Source organism: Polyodon spathula, chromosome 3, assembly GCF_017654505.1.
Source record: "Polyodon spathula isolate WHYD16114869_AA chromosome 3, ASM1765450v1, whole genome shotgun sequence".
NCBI classification, from domain to species: Eukaryota; Metazoa; Chordata; class Actinopteri; order Acipenseriformes; family Polyodontidae; genus Polyodon; species Polyodon spathula.
In genome coordinates, this window is record NC_054536.1 from 76977939 (window position 1) to 76996276 (window position 18338).

The following is an 18338-nucleotide window of genomic DNA, read 5'->3' on the forward strand; positions in this document are numbered from 1 at the left end:
CAAGAGAAATGCACTTAATGAATATTGTGCACAATATCCTGGCCGACTGCTGAAGTCTCTGCGGCAGGATGAAGTGGGCCCGTCTGCCTTACCTTCTGGTGACTTCTGCGCAAATTAGTTCTGTTCAGCTATCTAATGTTTTGTTCTGTGAATAATATTTTTACTTGTAAATTTACGCTACAAAAGTCTGTGTAATATACTTTTATATGCTGCGTTTTCTACTGTTTGATACAATTTTTTAATTTGTGTAGGATCTTTATCTTTACAGTACAAGGTATACTTTACAAGGTATTTCAATTAAAATGTTGGTAACCATGGTTTTGTTGCATGTTGAATATGATAAAGGGGTTTCATTAAATGAGATGTTTCTCAATTGCATAACAAGTCTTTTTTTAAAGCATAAAGATCGATTTCACCCATTCTCTGCTTGAATTGAAAAATAAAGATCGAAAAGAAAAACGGTCAATTGTTTAAAAAATAAACGTCGATATTAATCATTGATTTGGCAAAAAAAAATAAAAATCAAACAGTAGCAGGTCTATTTATTTTAGATTTACAAAATTATCTCAAATGGAAGTTTTGGGAATTACATTTCTAAAACAAAAAAAAAAAAACAAGGTTGCAAAAATGTAATTAATCAGATTGTTTTAAGACCTATTTATTTTCTTTTCAGTGTACTTTTTTTTCGTAACATGGAAAAGCCTTGCACTTTAGTTAATGGATTGTATAGAATAGATAGTTAACATACTGTGACAGGAAAAACAGTAACTATCAGTAACATTTCATTGTCAGCTATCTTCTATTTTAAATGAACACATAATTGCTGTATATGAACACATGTTATCAATCAATCTGAATTTCTAAAGCAATGTTGTTGCTGAAATTGTAATAGAAACGCCTTTTCACTATTTGTGTGACTAGACTTTCCTGCAGAATACTTTGCAATTTGTGAGTCTGGGAACTAGTCAGCATGTAAAGGCCTCTCTCTTCATATCTAATTTCTTGATCTCCGTTTTTAGTTTGGCAACGAAAGATGTTATTGAAGTGCTGGCTTTCTCACCATCGTTGGCTTTTTGGTATTTTTGTGCTATCTCGTGCTAACCACAAACATCATCATTTTTGTTCTCACGTCCCACCGTTAAAATGTCCTGCATAGTTTACAGAAAAAAAAAATCAGCGTTTTTTTTTTTTTTTTTGCAACGTTGCTTAGGGTTATGTGAGAAAATGTTGTGGTCCAGGAAGCTTGAAATTTAAAAAAAATAAACAAACTATATATATATATATATATATATATATATATATATATATATATATATATATATATATATATATATATATATATATATAAAAAAATTTTTATTTATTTAACCGGACAAAGACTTTACTACACGCACAACCACCTTAGATGGCCAACTATGTGAGTTTGCCTTACGCACGGTGTTTATTATAAGCAGACTAACTGGTCACGCACTGAATGCATGCCTGCCACAGGCCTCCCCTGGGTCCTAAACGCTGCTGGGTACTGGCATTGCAGTATGCACAGACAGTACACAGTACATGTCTTTTGCAGATATTAAAGGTTTGCTGACATAATGAGGGTTAACAGTAGTTTTGAGCAAAATACGAGATTCCTAGCAAATAAGGGAGAGTTGACAGGTCTGCATTAATGTATACTGCAACTAAAATGAACAAGTGGTGTGACACACAGGGGGGCAATTGTCTGCCCCTCTGCCCCGCCTCCCCGGTTGCGGTGCTGGTTTGTTTTCCTTGAATTGAGTTGCTCTTGAACGTTGCATTCACTCTTCACGTGCTTGGCTGCCTTGCACAATAACACACGAGCGCTATAAAACAAGAAAATCAGAACTCCTCCCCCCAAAAGAAATAAAAAAAGTTTCTGAAAGGTTTAGCAGTGATTGCTCAGAAGTCGATAGCTGTCTACAAGCTGCAGTTTGAAAGCAACATGTAAGTTTAGTTTTATCTTGGTGAAAATGTCTTTTCCTTTTCCACCGTATACCTGTTTATGTCTCTGTATGTGAATTCTACAATTTAAATAAGTAACTTTACATGCAGAGACTCGCGCAACTATTTTGTTATATGCAGATTTGCATTATGATATACATACTGAAATGTATTTGCAAGCTTAATAACGTATATATTTACCTACTGCATTTATTTTTATTGTTTTTTTGTTTTTTTTTATTCTATTGTGCAATTACAGTTTTCGAGTGGCTGCATTTACCTCAATTATAAAATGGCGTCTGTTCCTTCAGCCGGCTGCCTGCTTGCAAGAAACCAGTTTTACAGAAGTATGTTTATATGAATATAAATTTTATTTATGTTTCTTGAATTCTGCTAAATATGTGAAAATACTTTATGAAAAGTAGTTGCATATTCTAACTTTACTCATTAAAGCCAATAAAGAAGGTTATGCTTTCAAGTTCCCCAAGTTGAAGTTTTCTTGAGAAGTAGCTAGACTTAATTGAGAAAAAAACCCCAAAAAACAAAACAAAACTAAATAAGTTGAACATACGATTTCCGAAACTTTGCACTTCGACGACTACATTTAAAGATTTAACTTGTATAGCCATTCTCCAAGTCATAGTTTATACTAAGCAACTGTGCTTGCATGTTTTAAGCCTTGCTTTAGGTAAATAGCATACCAAAAAAACTAAACCAATACCTTAAACCAGATCAATTACAACAGCATGTTCTGTTACAATTGAGGTGTGTTGTTGTGAAAACTTCATAACTCACAATTTAATCTTCTTTGGGAGAATTTAACATGGTGGTATATCAGCCTTTTCCAGGACACTGCAATTTATACATACTGTAGCGAACCGCGGTTCTAGAGACAGGTTTCTCACAGGAACCGGGACCTCCCGCTCTGAAGCATCGTGTAGATTTCAAGTAGCCACGCTACATTGCAGGGGCATAGATCGGGCTTGTGTCTTCGTGTTTTAGATTGGGTCACCTAAAAGCCCTGGGGCTATATTTAACAATCGTGCTAAAAACATTACACAAATTGTTAGTACACACAATTAAATTTTGATTTATCAGTCTTGCGTAGTACACCCGTACGAACGTTTCTAAGTAATAAGTGTCAGTACATCTTACTAGAATTGTTTGCTCTTGGAAATTTGCATTTAAAACGCCCCTATATAGCCTTGTATGGTAAATATAGCAGCCTGTCATGGCTCCGTTTTCTCCGTGGGTGCCCACAATTCGTTATGAAGAATAAATAAATCGTGGGTTCCTCCTGGCCATTTAGCCACAGCAGTTAGTAGATGGAGTCAGGCATCAAATATAACCTGCACATTAATAGAGTGCTACTGTCTCCTGTTCACGAAATGAAATTCATGCAATGTCGGTGCCATAATTGCTATTTGGGTGCAGTCTATGGCACCAACGGTATTGGGGGAACCCAGCAATTAAATGAAACCCCTTTTTATCAATCTGCTGTCCGTCAGTATGAGGAAACTGAATGTATGGAGGAGAAACGGAAACGATGGAGTCCAAAACCACTGGCACCAGTGCACCAAAACAGGGTTGTGAAATGCAACAGTGATCATCAATATTGATACCACTGCGTGGATAATAATGATAATATTAAGCTAATTATATAGACATGTCAAATTTCAGCTATGAACATAATTGTTTTTCATTATGTAGTGATGGTGTATTATCTGAATAGGGGTTAGATTTATTTTTTTTTTTCTTGCAGTACTCGCATTCTAACACAAGGAGACAATCGTACGCATAGTCCAGAGTGTGCCTGAGTCTAGGAACATTTGTATGCAAAGTTGTATGTTGATAAATCTCATACTTTCTGTTAGACTGTGCGTAGGCACAGTTTAGAATGACATTTGTGGATATGCACGATTGATAAATATAGTCCCTTTCTTCCACCCCTGGGCACACCACAATACCTAGCTAGTAAGTTATAGCAATGGAAGTGCAAAATAAAAAAAGACAAGAGAATGAGTTCAGGTACTAAACTTGATTAAACTAGTAATTCATGTATTGTTTGGAAAGCATGCTTTGTTTATTTTCCACATGAACAAAGTATGTTTAACTATTTATTTGTGCGTTTGTTTGTTTTTTAGCTCGATACAATTCAACATCCAGCACTTCATCTGCTGGTTCATCTCATGATCACATAACTGACCATGAGAAGACGCCTGTTGTAAATGGTGAGACATTATTTATCACCTAAGGATTATTTTAAAACAAAAAAAAGACATGACTGCTTAATTTTTTTGTTTTGTATGGTTTTACCTTAGAATTCTGATTGAGTGTTTTGAAGTTGACGATGACTGTTGTCTTTGTACTTTTACTACTGTAATTTATTCAGGCATACATATCCCTTTTGAGAAGTGTTGGTGGCTGAAAAGGTTCTTCCACAGTGAAAACCAACCAATTGTTACAGATATTTCTTCTGGCAGGTTGGTAAACTTATACTTGAAGCCCAGAAAATGTAAATAAATATATTTTAAAATGTATTTTTATGGATGTTTATGGACTGGATCTTTATTTTGTCCAACAATGTACCACGCCCATTTGCATCCAGTGCAGAGATTTACCTGTTTGTTTCTGCAAGAAGTGAAAGTTTATTACCTTTTGCACTGCAATAAAGGCTTAGTAAATCTAGCCCAGTGTTGTAGCCCAGATGTATAAGAGCTAAACTTTTGTAAATCTTTCAGTTTATTATATAATCATGCCCTCTCTTTTTCTCTCTACAGTACTCCCAGTTAATGCAAACTGAAAATTACATTTCTGCAAGTTGTATGAACATAAAATAATTATGACTGCTGGATTAAGGTATTTAGGTTGTCCTACCTTGACCTGCTCCCTGGTTGTTGGCTGGTTACTGAAGTATTCATCTGAAAGCGAGGCACTGAAGTGCCGTTGGATACGAAAGACCACATACGCAGGTTGTAAATCAAATGTAACTCAAATCGGTCTTGGCAGTTTAACATGCCTTCAAGATCAGGGGTTAAGACTGTACCAGCAAATTAAACCTGGGGGTTTAACACAGTGCATTTAAGTTCTGTGCCACTTAAATATTTTTACATGTCCAATAATCCATCTGGTGCTGTCAATCGGTACATTTGTAGCATTGGTATCAAACCTAAATGTATTATTTTGTCCCTTTCATGCTATGTAAAAATACAGTACCCTGTTCCCTATGTCTTTGTAATTACTGGAATTGAAATGAGAAAAGAAGAACTAAGAAAGGATTTTGGTTGGTTTGGCAATTAAACTGCCATTTATGTATGTAAATCACTGTTCCAGTGTTTTTATTTTGTCGTTTTGTACGTTTTTACTGGTATTAACAGTATCAGCTCAGTCATCTGTATATAATTTTGTTTTGTATTCATTTATACCACCTGAATAAATATTTTATATGACACAGATTATTTATTTTTTGTGGGTGTATTTTTTAATATACACTTTGTGGTGTCATAATACCGTAAGGTCACAACATACTTGATTTTGACAGAAGGTACCTTAGTCGCTGGCACTTGGGAAAACTGTTTAACTCTGCACTATGCGATTGTTTTAGAAATATATTGTCTGGTTTCATACACCCTGCTTAGCACTAATCTCTAAGGGATTCCAAGAACAATGCTAATCAAGGTCTTCAAAGCCAGATAAATAGTTTAGGAACTATCATTGCAAATAAAATGGAACATGTATGTACTATAAATGTACCTCGAACTATAGATTGATTTTTATTTATTCTCCCATGGCAATACATCTGTCACCAAGTTTTACATGTACAGTAGTCTTAGTGTATAGGAACACCTAAAGAGCACTTTGGCTAATAGAACAACCTTTTGAAACAGATTGTTCCCATTGTAAGTGCTCTGCCTAAAGGAACAGAGACTTCACTTATAAGAACACCTTTTTGGCACCGATAGCGATTTGTTCACAACTGATCCAGTACTGTTCTGTAACCTGATAACTCATCAGACATGAATTAAAATTGTTTATTCAATTTTTTCATTACGAGAGTCTTGAGGAACACTCATTGGTTTATTCAGTCTTTCAATTTATCAGTCTTGTGTATTCTGATTTCCACGAGTGTACCTCTTTGCTACAAAATGACATGTAAACAAGATGGAAATTGTTCGTGCTCTTGAAAAGTCAAGCAATTTGGTGTTTCCCGTTCTGGTGAATAATTGTGTGCATGTCTTGATTATTGCTCCTGGATGTGTATTCATAATTAATCTAGAGCTATTGCTGAATTTTGTAACATGTGTAGGCTGTTGTGTTCATTTAGTTTGACAGTTTATTAACGTTAGTTTTTACTACTTTATTATTCTAGTTTATTAACATACACTTGCCTATTGCTTTTCTCTTACATATTCTGTTCATTTCATATGTTGACGCACATGCGTCATGACAAGTAATATTTATTTATTTATTGATGCATATTGTGTCTGGTCAACTCCGTCTTGGAGAACACTTTGTTTGCTTCCAGAGGGATGTTCACTTAGCCAGAGACTACTTGTGATAAAACAGTGTTAGGACATTCTTTCACATATATTATTGAAAGTGTCAAGAGTACCTAGTCATGCCTGTTAACCTGTCTTTACTACATTATATGTACCTATTAATGTTCAGGAGTTTTTTTTACTTGTATGTAGGTAACCGCTTGTTCACTTGTGCTAAAGCTTAGTTACATTTTTTGAAAATCAGAATATTTGGATAATATGGAGTGAGCAACTTAGATCACATTTGCACTTAAGTGTCTAAAAGGGAATGATAATAATGGAACTGATCCATCTAATTTGGTATCGACAGGAGAAGATTGTGTTTGTGTTTTCTTCTTTTTTTACACACAGCTCTGCCTCTGATCTTTATACCTGTTTACCCAGTTCTGTGGGACGTTTTCCTTTATATTGATATGTTAAAGTATTTAGTGTATTCCACATAAACTGAATGCAAGTTCAGGTACCAACAAGTCGTGCTGATTTATTTTTATGGTAACACGCAGCAGTCTATTTTAATAACCTAATTACTAATGGGTCTGTGTTCTGTAGCGTTTTAATTGTCATGAATTCTTCTGGTATTCTCCCCCGCAATAAAACTGCAGTTGAAAGAAGTCTGCAATACATCTAGTTTATACATTTTAAGCTGGTGGTATCAGTATTCACAACTGTTTAGATCATTCAAATAGACCCTGTAATGTGATATGATTACTTTGGTCAGAGAGAGGGTCGTTAACAGGGAGTTTTATATACCGCTACAATACGTACCGAATTTAAAAGTATGTACTGTTTTACAGTCCACGTGTCGAAGTGATATTTTCAGAATCATGTTGTTCTGAATGAATACTTCCTTTGAAAATATAGTACTGTACCAACAAAACCAACTACAGTACATCTAAAAGCTTACTTATTTTAAAACAGTCCTTGCAGACATGGGTTGGAACGGACCAAAATGAAATAATCACATATGTATCACTCGTTTAACCTACACTGAAGTCAAAATTGTATATGGTCGGATATAAGAGTGCTGACTGTATTACTAAAGTAGCTTTTTTATATTAAAGAATATCATGGGTTTTAAGCTTTAGAGTGTAATTTAAAAAAGGTTGACAAGGCCGCCTACACTCACAGCTCCCCTGTAACCAAACACCCTGAATGAACCCCTTAACCTTCAAAATCAGCCAGAAATATCTACATGAAGAGGTGCTGATATCATCATAGACTCCCTCTGGCAGTTTCCCTTAGCAACAAACCCAGTTGCACTCAGATTAGTGAAGGACAAATGCATGGGTTGAAAATGGTACAAAACACTTTTTGTCAGTGATGAAATTTAGATCTGCTGCACAATACGTGTTTTTTTTTTTGTTTTTTTTTGTTTTGTTTTTGTCTCATTTGTCCCAAATCGGCTTCCATTGAAACTTGAGCTATCTTTGCTTGACTTTCTTTCAATTTCAAATTAGACTTACTGCTCAGATATTCAAGAATAGGATTTGCGGTCCCAGTGATTTTTGTTTTACAAACTTTGCAGCACAAAATATCCTCGACTCCCTTTCCAGACTTTTTCACCATTTTAAATTTGAGGTCAGGGTATTCACTACAATATCCCTCTATATATTTTCTTTTGTGACCCATTATTGAAATAAAAAAACAAGCTTGGCCTATGTTACTGTACAGTGCTGTGTTAAGCCGCCTGCTACAAATAACTACATTAATGCTGTTCCTCAACTATGACCCCAACGTAATGAATGTGGCATAAATGATCTGCAGCTCCAGTCTGCTAACACCGGAGACTTAACTTTCAAGCAGAGCTCTAAATATGTGCTTTATGCCACATTCATTACAACACATTTTACACATTAAGGTGGGTAATAAGTTCTCAAGCAGCAATTTTCTTACTTTGCTTATCTGTAAATTTCAGTTATCACTGGAAATATCTTTTCATTGGTTTGTGGGTGCACACTGAAATCAGCGTTTACTGACATTTACTGATACAAATCAAATCATTCCAAGCCTAACTGTTATGTTCCTCACAGCACTGAGGAGATTTAATTCAATACATAAAACAAAAATTTATAATTTCAGAATAATTGCTGTTAAACGGTCTGTGTCAACTAGTGGCAAAGTAAATCAGGAAGTGAGTTCTTACCAAAAGGCTGCCTAATTAAGTGTTATTTTAATTTGTCTTTTAGAACTTTTCAGAATGTTGATGTATTAGCCAAATGTTACTGTTGTTATTAAGTATTGGAAAGTTATAGTATTTGGTCCAATTATCCGTATTGGAAGGTACATGAATCTAGCAGAGCTCTTAAGGTATTTTGTAATGTAATCATAAGCACATACCACGGTGTTCATGGAGTTTCCACTGAAGGATTATAGCACAGCTAGTAGCTGTACAGATTTTGGGATAGTTGAGTAATACTTGTGTGTTTAGACAACGCTTGCACTGTCTATTTAATACAGAGCGAGCACAAGCCGGTGTAGGGCAACAGGATCAGTGGAAGAGAATCAGGCTGTTGAAGAAAAGCAGTATCCCTGAAGATTAGAAATTGCAAGTACCATCAGCTTTAAAGGCGCATAAGCCTATTTTATATTTTAATTCTACTCAAAGTAATTAAACAAAATATTACAGGCAATATTACAGGCAATAAAAACACACACATATATATATATATATATATATATATATATATATATATATATATATATATATATATATATATATATATATATATATATATATATATATATATATACAGTGCCTTGCAAAAGTATTCAGACCCCTGACCAATTCTCTCATATTACTGAATTACAAATGGTACACTGAAATTTCGTTCTGTTCGATATTTTATTTTAAAACACTTAAACTCAAAATCAATTATTGTAAGGTGACATTGGTTTTATGTTGGGAAATATTTTTAAGAAAAATAAAAAAACTGAAATATCTTGCTTGCATAAGTATTCAACCCCCACACATTAATATTTGGTAGAGCCACCTTTCGCTGCAATAACAGCTTTAAGTCTTTTGGGGTAAGTATGTACCAGCTTTGCACACAGTGTCAGAGTGATTTTGGCCCATTCTTCTTGGCAGATTTGCTTCAGGTTGTTCAAGTTGGTTGGATGGCGGTTGTGGATGGCAATTTTCAAATAGTACCACAGATTCTCAATGGGATTGAGACCAGGACTTTGACTGGGCCACTGTAGGACATTCACCTTTTTGTGCTTGAGCCTCTCCAATGTTGCTTTGGCCTTGTGCTTGGGATCATTGTCCTGCTGAAAGGTGAATTTCCTCCCAAGCTTCAGTTTTTTAGCAGACTGAAGCAGATTCTCTTGCAGTATTTTGCTCCATCCATTCTTCCTTCAGTTGTAACAAGATGCCCAGTCCCTGCTAATGAGAAGCATCCCCACAGCATGATGCTGCCACCACCATACTTCACTGTAGGGATGGTGTGTCTTGAGGCATGGGCAGTGTTAGGTTTGCGCGACACATATCGCTTTGAGTTTTGGCCAAAAAGCTCTATCTTGTTCTCATCTGTCCACAAAACCTTTTCCCACATCACAGCTGGGTCACTCTCATGCTTTCTGGCAAACTCCAGAAGTGCTTTCAGATGGTACTTTTTGAGTAACGGCTTCTTTCTTGCCACCCTCCCATACAGGCCAGTGTTATGCAGAGCTCTTGATATGGTTGACTGGTGCACCATTACTCCACTCCCAGCCACTGAACTCTGTAGCTCCTTCAGAGTGATTGTTGACCTCTCTGTGGCTTCTCTCACAAGTCTCCTTTTCTTGGCAGTGCCTGGGTGGTGTGATGCAGCTTCCACTTCCTGATTATTGATCCAACTGTGCTCACTGGGATATCCAAACACTTGGATATTATTTTCTACCCTTTCCCTAATCTGTGCATTTGTATTACTTTATCTCTAACTTCTGTAGAATGCTCTTTGGTCTTCATTTTCCTTCAGATTCACAGCTTTACCAATGATCCTTCAACAGTGGGGTTTTTATCCAGAAAATGTGACAGGAACTTTAATGGTTCACAGGTGGAGGCCAATGGTAAGGTAATTGTGTCCTCATCAGGGCAATTTCTTTCATCGGTGCAAACTGGGAGCTTCCACAGCACAGGGGTTGAATACTTATGCAAGCAAGATATTCAGTTTTTTATTTTTCTTAAAAATATTTTGCAACATAAAACCAATTTCACCTTACAATAATTGATTCTGAGTTTCAGTGTTTAAAAATAAAATATCAAACAAAACGAAATTTCAATGTACCATTTGTAATTCAGTAATATGAGAGAATTGGTCAGGGGTCTGAATACTTTTGCAAGGCACTATATCTATCTTATATATATATATATATATATATATATATATATATATATATATATATACACACACACACACACACACACACCACACACACACAATATATAATTCGTAGCTAATTAAAATAAATTATCCAAATGGGTTTACAAGGGCTACCTGCTATCTTTTTAATTTTATTTCACAGGGCGATGGTGAGTGGTAAGTGTAGTGCTTCATGACAGCTTGGAGAGTGCCATGATACTCGAAGGGAGTTAAAGGGATAGAACAGGAGCCTTGCTTTCTCCGATGGAGAATCTTATTGCTGAAGGCTTGTCCTGTGACCAAAGACTTGATAACATATAGATAGAGTCCCCCACTCTGCGGAGAGCAACTGCAGCTGAGCGACTGGGGAACAGAGCTACCCACCACGACCGAACGGAACTCCAAAGGAGAGCCTTGAAAAGGAAAAATTAGAGGGACTTGGGATCGTGGAATGGAGCTTACAGAAGTCCTGGAGCTAGAAAGAAAGGAGTAGAGAAATTAGAAAGATCAAAGGACTGTGAGGCAGACATTGCTTCGACAGCTGAATTGCTTGAACCTCCAGCTCGAAGGGCGTAGCCCAGGGAGGCCAGGGAAAGTGAGCCTCACTAATCCCCCAAAAATGGCCCCCTGCAGGACTGCACCTGTGAAAATAGAAAAGGAAAGACTGCAGAAGAGGGGTTCAGGGTGAAGGTTTCCTGGTTAATAGGAGCTTCTGCAGAGATGTGCAAGGGCAGAGAGTCTGAGAGCTGGTTACAGTGCGCGGAGGGAAGCTGGTCGGTTTTGAGGATCGAGAAAAGTTGGTGATGGAAGTCCTTAATGAGGAAGAGGTCTTTGGATCGGATTCCAGAGGCTGGGAAGATAGGAAAGGATGACTGACCAGGCTGTAGAATAGGAAGCTCTTGAAGAAGGGGCAAGGGCTGCAGACATATAATTCTGAGCAGATTGAAGGAGGTTACTGAGAGTAAGATTCAGTCAAATAGCAGCTGGAGAAGCTAGGGATTCTGGATGGGGGGGAGCAGATGAGACCAGCTGATGGAAGTTGGATGCCGAAAGTAGAGGCAGAAGGAGAGCTGGAACCGAGGGCTGAAGTGACAGCTGGAGCTGATCGAACGTATGAATCGGCTGCTGGGGAAGCTCAGCACCTTTTACATCCCATATTCTGGAAACAAGGGCAGAGATGTTATAGGATGAGTGAACATATAAATAGATTACTGAGGAAGACAAGTGCCCTGTATTTTGATTAGATGGGGATTAGTGTTAGCCTTGATTGTGGAAATGCTGCCACGATCTGCATATTGGAGGAAAGCTGGAGTGTTGGAAGCTCCAGAGAAGTGTATTTGCAGATTTAAACAGTAAACTAAAGCAACTTTTGCATCCTGCAGTGAGCCGATATGAAGAGGGAGCAGAGATCTGCTATAGTGAGGTGCGCATAGCAGTTGAGGGGCGAGGTCTGCTGAACGGCACAGAGGTCTGAGGAAGTAAACGATGGAGTACTGTCAGTAGTGAGCAGTGGCCTGCCGTAGAGTGGCCATATTTATCCTGGGAGCGAGATGCTGATAGGAGTGCTGAGCCATGAATAGGATTGATTGAAGAGATGTGACGATGGTTGGAGGGGAGAAGGAGGCAGCGGGGTGCGAAAGCTGTAGGAAGCTGCTCTGGGGCACAGAGATGAAGAATGGGCTATAGAAGCACAGATCCTGCTGGCGTGGGCTTGCAGCCCACTGAAAATCCAATTGAATAAATCCATATCCGGAGCGGCCCAGTTGATGATGACTTTGTCGGCTTCCAGGATTGCAGCTGCTTTGGCGGAGAAAGTTTTATGGTAATCATAAAATATGGTACCCCTGCCCCCCCGTATCTAACGGACAGCTTAGAAACATACAGAAGATACTGATCCAGCTCTTGGTGTCTGTGAGGGTAGGCTGTAAAAAGGTTGTCCCGGTATGCTGAAAAAGCAATGACAAACTCTGAGGGTGAGACTTTTTAGAAGCCGTGGATCAAGGGACTTAAGGATGACGGAGAGGTCGCTGAAATCCATACCCGATGTTTGAGGTACTCGGAGGCTGCAGTGATGATGGATACAAGGTTTACATCCTTACCCTGGATGATTAGGCTGTGGAGATGAGAGAAGATGGAGTGGCATCAGAAGGAAGTAGAAGGCTGGTAAGACGAGAAAGCGGAGGCAGCTGTGGCCAAGTTATACTGTGGGGCCTCAGGATCGGTTGGTGAGAGAACGGGGCCTGAGGTGTGGGTGAGGCTGAGGCTGGAATGGAGACGGAGGCGGGAAGGGCTGGCGCAGGTCCATGTCTGAGCTGAGCCTCGATGGATTCGAAACGGGAGGAGAGAGATAAAACAGGCTCTGTGAGAGGCTGCAGAAGGCCTTTGATGTCTGAAAATCTCTCTGTGGAGCATGGTTAGGCTGGCTGCATATTTGTCTGCTGCTGCAGGCTCATGCTCGTCTGCTGCTGCAGGCTCGTCTGCAGGTTGATCCATGAGAAGGTTAGGGGAGAGAGAGAGAGTTGGATTGGATTGCACTGAAAAGTAACTGTAGCCTGGCACTGAGATTTAAAGTGCTGGGCATGGAGCTGAAAAGCTGGCACAGCTGCAGTGGCTAGAGCTGCTGCGGATGCGGTGGACTGCGCAGATGAGCGAGGCTGTGCCTTTGAATTTTTTTTTTTTTTAGAGGAAGGACGGGCTCTTGACGCTGCCAGGGTAGGAAAGACCGGATTAGTTGCACAGGAGGAGAAACATTGCTTTTCTGTCAGTACATGCTGATATAGATATTCCAAGATCGAGTAATGATTTAAGTAACTTGGTTAGCCAGTCTTTGAAGAAGACATCTGGAAACCATGTATGACTTGGGTTGTCTCTGAAATCCAGTGGAGGAGAGGTACTGGTTGGAATATCCAAGCTTGATTGAAGCAAAATAGCTGCTAGCTGGATAGCAGTAGGTGGTATCAAAAATGCCCCCCCCCCAACCCCCCCCCCCCCCCCCCCCCCCCCCCCCCCCTTTTTACTTTTAATTGGCTTTGCCAAGAGATTTCTTCTTTTTTTTTTTTTTGGAAAAAGTAGAAGCACAGACTATGAATAGACTGGTAGTGTACCGGCACATAGGAAAACGCTAGAGAGGGCAGAAGAGGAAACAGGAGACTTATATAAAAGTGGGAAAGTGATTGACAGAGATTACAGATAGGGGACAGACGCGAATCACCAACGCCCCCCCCGAAACTCAATCTGAAGGTTTACACTTATTTATTATTTTTTTTACAATTTCGAGCCTGTAGTATAGGCTACCTTCATCTGTTGTCTTTTTGGTTCAGACAGTAAGTTAAAATGTGGCTGGGAAGAGGGAAGCTTGTGTGTGTGTGCAGCTGAAAACACATTGGTGTTTGATAAAGTAAAGTGCAAAGATATGGTAAACTGGGAAAATACAATGAAATAAAATAGTTAACAGCCACAAAGATATCATATTTGAGTCTAAAAAATGAACCGGATTATGGAGCTTTATTTCACCCACCACTCCTCAAAATAAAATAACAATAAAAAATATTGGAGACAGTCGTAATTATTTTCACAAAAAGCAGACATCAGACGTGTGTATGTATGTATAAGTATTTGTTATACACTGTCAGACGTACTAAGTGGATAATGATAGAGCGGTTCACTGAATTAAAATGGGGTTAGGAGGAGACAGTCAGAACCTACCTGGTTTGAATTTTGACTGTTCAGACACAGCTATGAATCCCAGGCTTAATTCATTGAGACTGCTCTTGGGAGCACCTTTCATTTAGTCCCAGGATTTAAATGTATGAATTTATATCAGGCCTGGATAAACCACAGCTAGATTTTTTTAAAGAGAATTTTACATCACATACTGTAAATGACTAGTTATCTTGAGATTTTCTCTTAAATAAGAGCATTATAAAATCCAGGGAATTTGGTGGTGCTGTAAAATGCTCAAAAACTCTTAGAGTGACTTCCCTGGTAAGCAGTGAACATAGTATACTTGATAAGCTCCAACAAAGCCAATTCTAGTCGACTTTAACCCCATTTTATTCCTGGAAGTCACATTTAAAAAAAAAAAAAAAAAAAACCACAAACACAAATGACAGGACAAAGTCAAGATGAATGTGAGTGTACTGAGAGTTCCGACATTTGTTTCGAATTCAAAGTCCAAAGCTTAAAATAAGTCATGATTTTTTTATTTATTTATTTTTCTGGCAGACCTTTACCGTTGTTGCAAAGTTTCTGGGAATTTCTTTTTTTTTTTTTTGTAAAACAAGCATGTTCTATCGCATAATTTAATGTACTTCTAGTGGGAATGATGAAATGTTTATTTATGTTCCTTTGACAGAAATATACAGTTACGTTGGAAAATATAAGAGAACAAGATTTAAGATTTTACACTGAAGGTTATGGGTCAGTCATTCAATTAAATTGTGAATAACGTAATCATTGATGCCCAAGTCACATCAAATGTTTTATTTTAAAAGGATAATGATCTAAATAAATATTTCTTAAGCACAACCCTGTCGAAACCAATTTATTACAAACAGCCCTGTTAGCCACATTCAGAGAACCAATAAACATTTTTATAGCAGCTGGACTGTTTATCACAAAGTAACACGATGAGTGGCAAGACTGTGTCTGGGATGATGGAAGCATGAGCTGCTGAAACTACCTTGGTGCCTGATGATGTAAAATGCAACAAATGGTAACCTGGAATCAGTGAACAACAAAATAAAATGAACTATATTGGAGACAGTCGTGATTATTTTCACAAAAAGTTAGTTAGGAGGAAACAGTCAGAACCTACCTGGTTTGAATTTCGACTGCTCAGACACAGCTATGAATCCCAGACTCTTGAGAGTGCCTTTCATTTAGTTAAATATAAATATCTGGCTGGAAAAAGCAACCGCTAGATTTTTACAGCATTTTCAGCACCGACCATAAATTAGCAGTTATCCTGAGACTTTCATTTAAATAAGTGCATTTTAATTTCATTTTTATGTTGGGAAGCTACAGTCACATATCTCAAAAGAAAAAAAAAAAAAAAAAAAAAAAACTCAAGATGAATACAAACAGTTCCAGAACATTTGTTTTTAATTCAAAGTCCAAAGCTTAAAATAACTAAGGATTTTTGGCAGTCCTCTACTGTTTACACAAACTGATAACGTTTTGGGAATTTCTTTTTTTTTTAAACAAGCATGTTTTCAGATTAATAAAATATTCTCTATTTTTGCTAAGTATTTCTAGCGGGAACATAAAACAATGAAATGTGTATTTATGTTCCTTTGACAGAAATATACAGTTACATTGAAAAATATAAATGAAAAAAGATTTAACATTTTTACGCTGGATGTTATGGGTCATTCATTCAATGACATTGTCAATAACATAGGAGATAAACCATTGATAACCAAGTCACATCAAATGTTCTATTTTAACAAGATAGGGATCTAAATAATTATTTTTTAAGCACACATTACAAACAGCCCTGTTTACCATATTCAGAAAAACAATATACATTTTTCTAGCAGCTGGAAACTGGATACTGGAGTGTTTCACTGATCATTTTAACGTGGTACACCTGTTTTGGAGGATTTTCAACTTCGTCTCACATCCTGCACTGTTATCATCATAATTTTGCATGGACACAGCTAGATTCTGATTCAGCCAGACCGACAAAATAAGTCACATTTAAAAACCCAAATGAACAAAGTCTAAATCATTGAACCCCCATGTCTTTTATCGTCATCCACTTCCCATGTCTTCCTGCCATCTGCTGGATTATTTATATAAGAGCAGTGAGGTGGTGGAGATGGTGTGATGCCAAATTAACAGAAAGCATAATCAAGTGTTTCATAGCTGAATTAAAGCAAATAGCATTTCACAAGGTTATCTAACTTTATAGAGGCAGCTTGGTTGGTCTGATTTTATGTAATCAAATTTGTATTCTGTGTCCTGGCTTATGACTTGGCTCTGCTACAGCTTCTCTTCTTTTCATAACCACCTTTTTTTTAGCATTCTATATTTTCAAGAATTTTAGCATTTTATGTATTTTATTTACATAACTATAACAGCCATAACACAACCATTAAATTACTTAATACCATCATATGTATAATAACTAGACTGTACACATATAGGGGTCATATAGGGACTACACCAGTGGTCCTCAAAGAAATTTGGGCACGGGCATAAATTTATCTTACTTGTCTGTTTGCGGGAACGCTGACTATTGCATAGGTTCTTATCTTACACATTGCCTTCTGTATAAGGCCAAGTCTCTGATAAGGCCAAGTCTCAGGTAGTAATTGTGCATACTGCGCTTATTCTTTAAATAATTTACATAAAATATGGCATACAAATATTTGTAAATAGCATGTTTACAGAGATAACCATGAATAAACTAAAATAAAAGAGTGTAGATAGCGTCTCGCTTTGTGTCAATTTGACAAATTTGTCAACACTACTCTGTTTTAAAGGTCGCTCATCTCCAGTACAATTATTCAGAGAAAGTGGATCCATAACTAAATATACTACAGTGTTCCCCTTGTCTGGTGAAATAATAATAATAAAAAAAAATAGAGATAGAAAATTAAATTCTAAATACTGAAATGTATTATTTTTTCTCAATAACAGTCGGCGAAATTCAGTGCTTACCCGGCATATTAACACCCCGCCTCTGCTCAAGAATGATTGGAAAGCTGTCAGATCTTTCACTTTCCCATTGGCTACTCACTCACCTTCAATTTTCATTCAGAATACCGTGAACGGCCTCTGCTTACTTATGATTGGACAGCTGCGTAAAACTCCCCAGATATTTGACTCAGTTAAACTTACAGTCGGTACCTCCACATGAAACAGACACAGTTTATGTCCGACCCAGCTAACTTATGATTGGGCTACTGCAGAGACAATGCAGATATTCAATTGGTTGATTGTATTGCAAAAGCCATTGAGAAATAAATAAATAAATAAATAAAAAATGTCACGTACGTACAAGCACAACATAAGCGAGCAGCGCTGTCAACAGACTGCTGTGACGCTTTTGTTGGAAAACGTGTTTAAAGCTTTCTTTATTTTCCCACACTGCGACCCACCAGAAATGTGATCACGACCCATAATTTAAAAACAGCTGCCGCGGGCAAAATGGCCTGGCTTCGCGGGGACGAATTTGCCCGCGGGCAAAACTTTGAGGACCACTGGACTACACTTATTACCTGTCTTTATCTGTAATAGTAATGATGAAATAAAAGTCAATTAATACAAAAGATAGTATGTATTTTCTTTTGGTAACAGGGCGTGCTCTGCTCGCCCTGGCCCGTTACACCTAAGTAGAGGCTGGTCATTTTACAGTCATGCAGCGTAATTCTACTCAAAGTAATTAAACAAAATATTACAGGCAATATTACAGATTGCAAAAAAATAACACAATATTGCAGGCAATAAAAAAAAACAACAACACTACATATATATATATATATATATATATATA

The 18338-nt window shown here is 37.5% G+C and overlaps 1 protein-coding gene across 1 annotated transcript; it reads left to right on the top strand.

Moving 5' to 3' along the window:
* The first annotated feature begins 1800 nt into the window (after positions 1 to 1800).
* On the top strand, positions 1801 to 5410 carry LOC121313429 (pancreatic progenitor cell differentiation and proliferation factor-like protein). Its single transcript, XM_041245954.1, has 5 exons — positions 1801 to 1962; positions 2219 to 2306; positions 4104 to 4190; positions 4352 to 4442; positions 4740 to 5410. Exons 2-5 carry the CDS (start codon positions 2252 to 2254, stop codon positions 4750 to 4752), a joined length of 246 nt encoding a protein of 81 aa, XP_041101888.1. The 5' UTR covers positions 1801 to 1962; positions 2219 to 2251; the 3' UTR covers positions 4753 to 5410.
* Positions 5411 to 18338: the final 12928 nt, after the last annotated feature.

Excerpts from the sequence above, each read along its gene's own strand:
- LOC121313429 (XM_041245954.1), top strand. The coding sequence starts at position 2,252 with ATGGCGTCTGTTCCTTCAGCCGGCTGCCTGCTTGCAAGAAACCAGTTT. Across the intron at positions 2,307-4,103 it reads AAGAAACCAGTTTTACAGAA|CTCGATACAATTCAACATCC; the intron begins GTATGTTTATAT and ends TTTGTTTTTTAG. Across the intron at positions 4,191-4,351 it reads GAAGACGCCTGTTGTAAATG|GCATACATATCCCTTTTGAG; the intron begins GTGAGACATTAT and ends TAATTTATTCAG.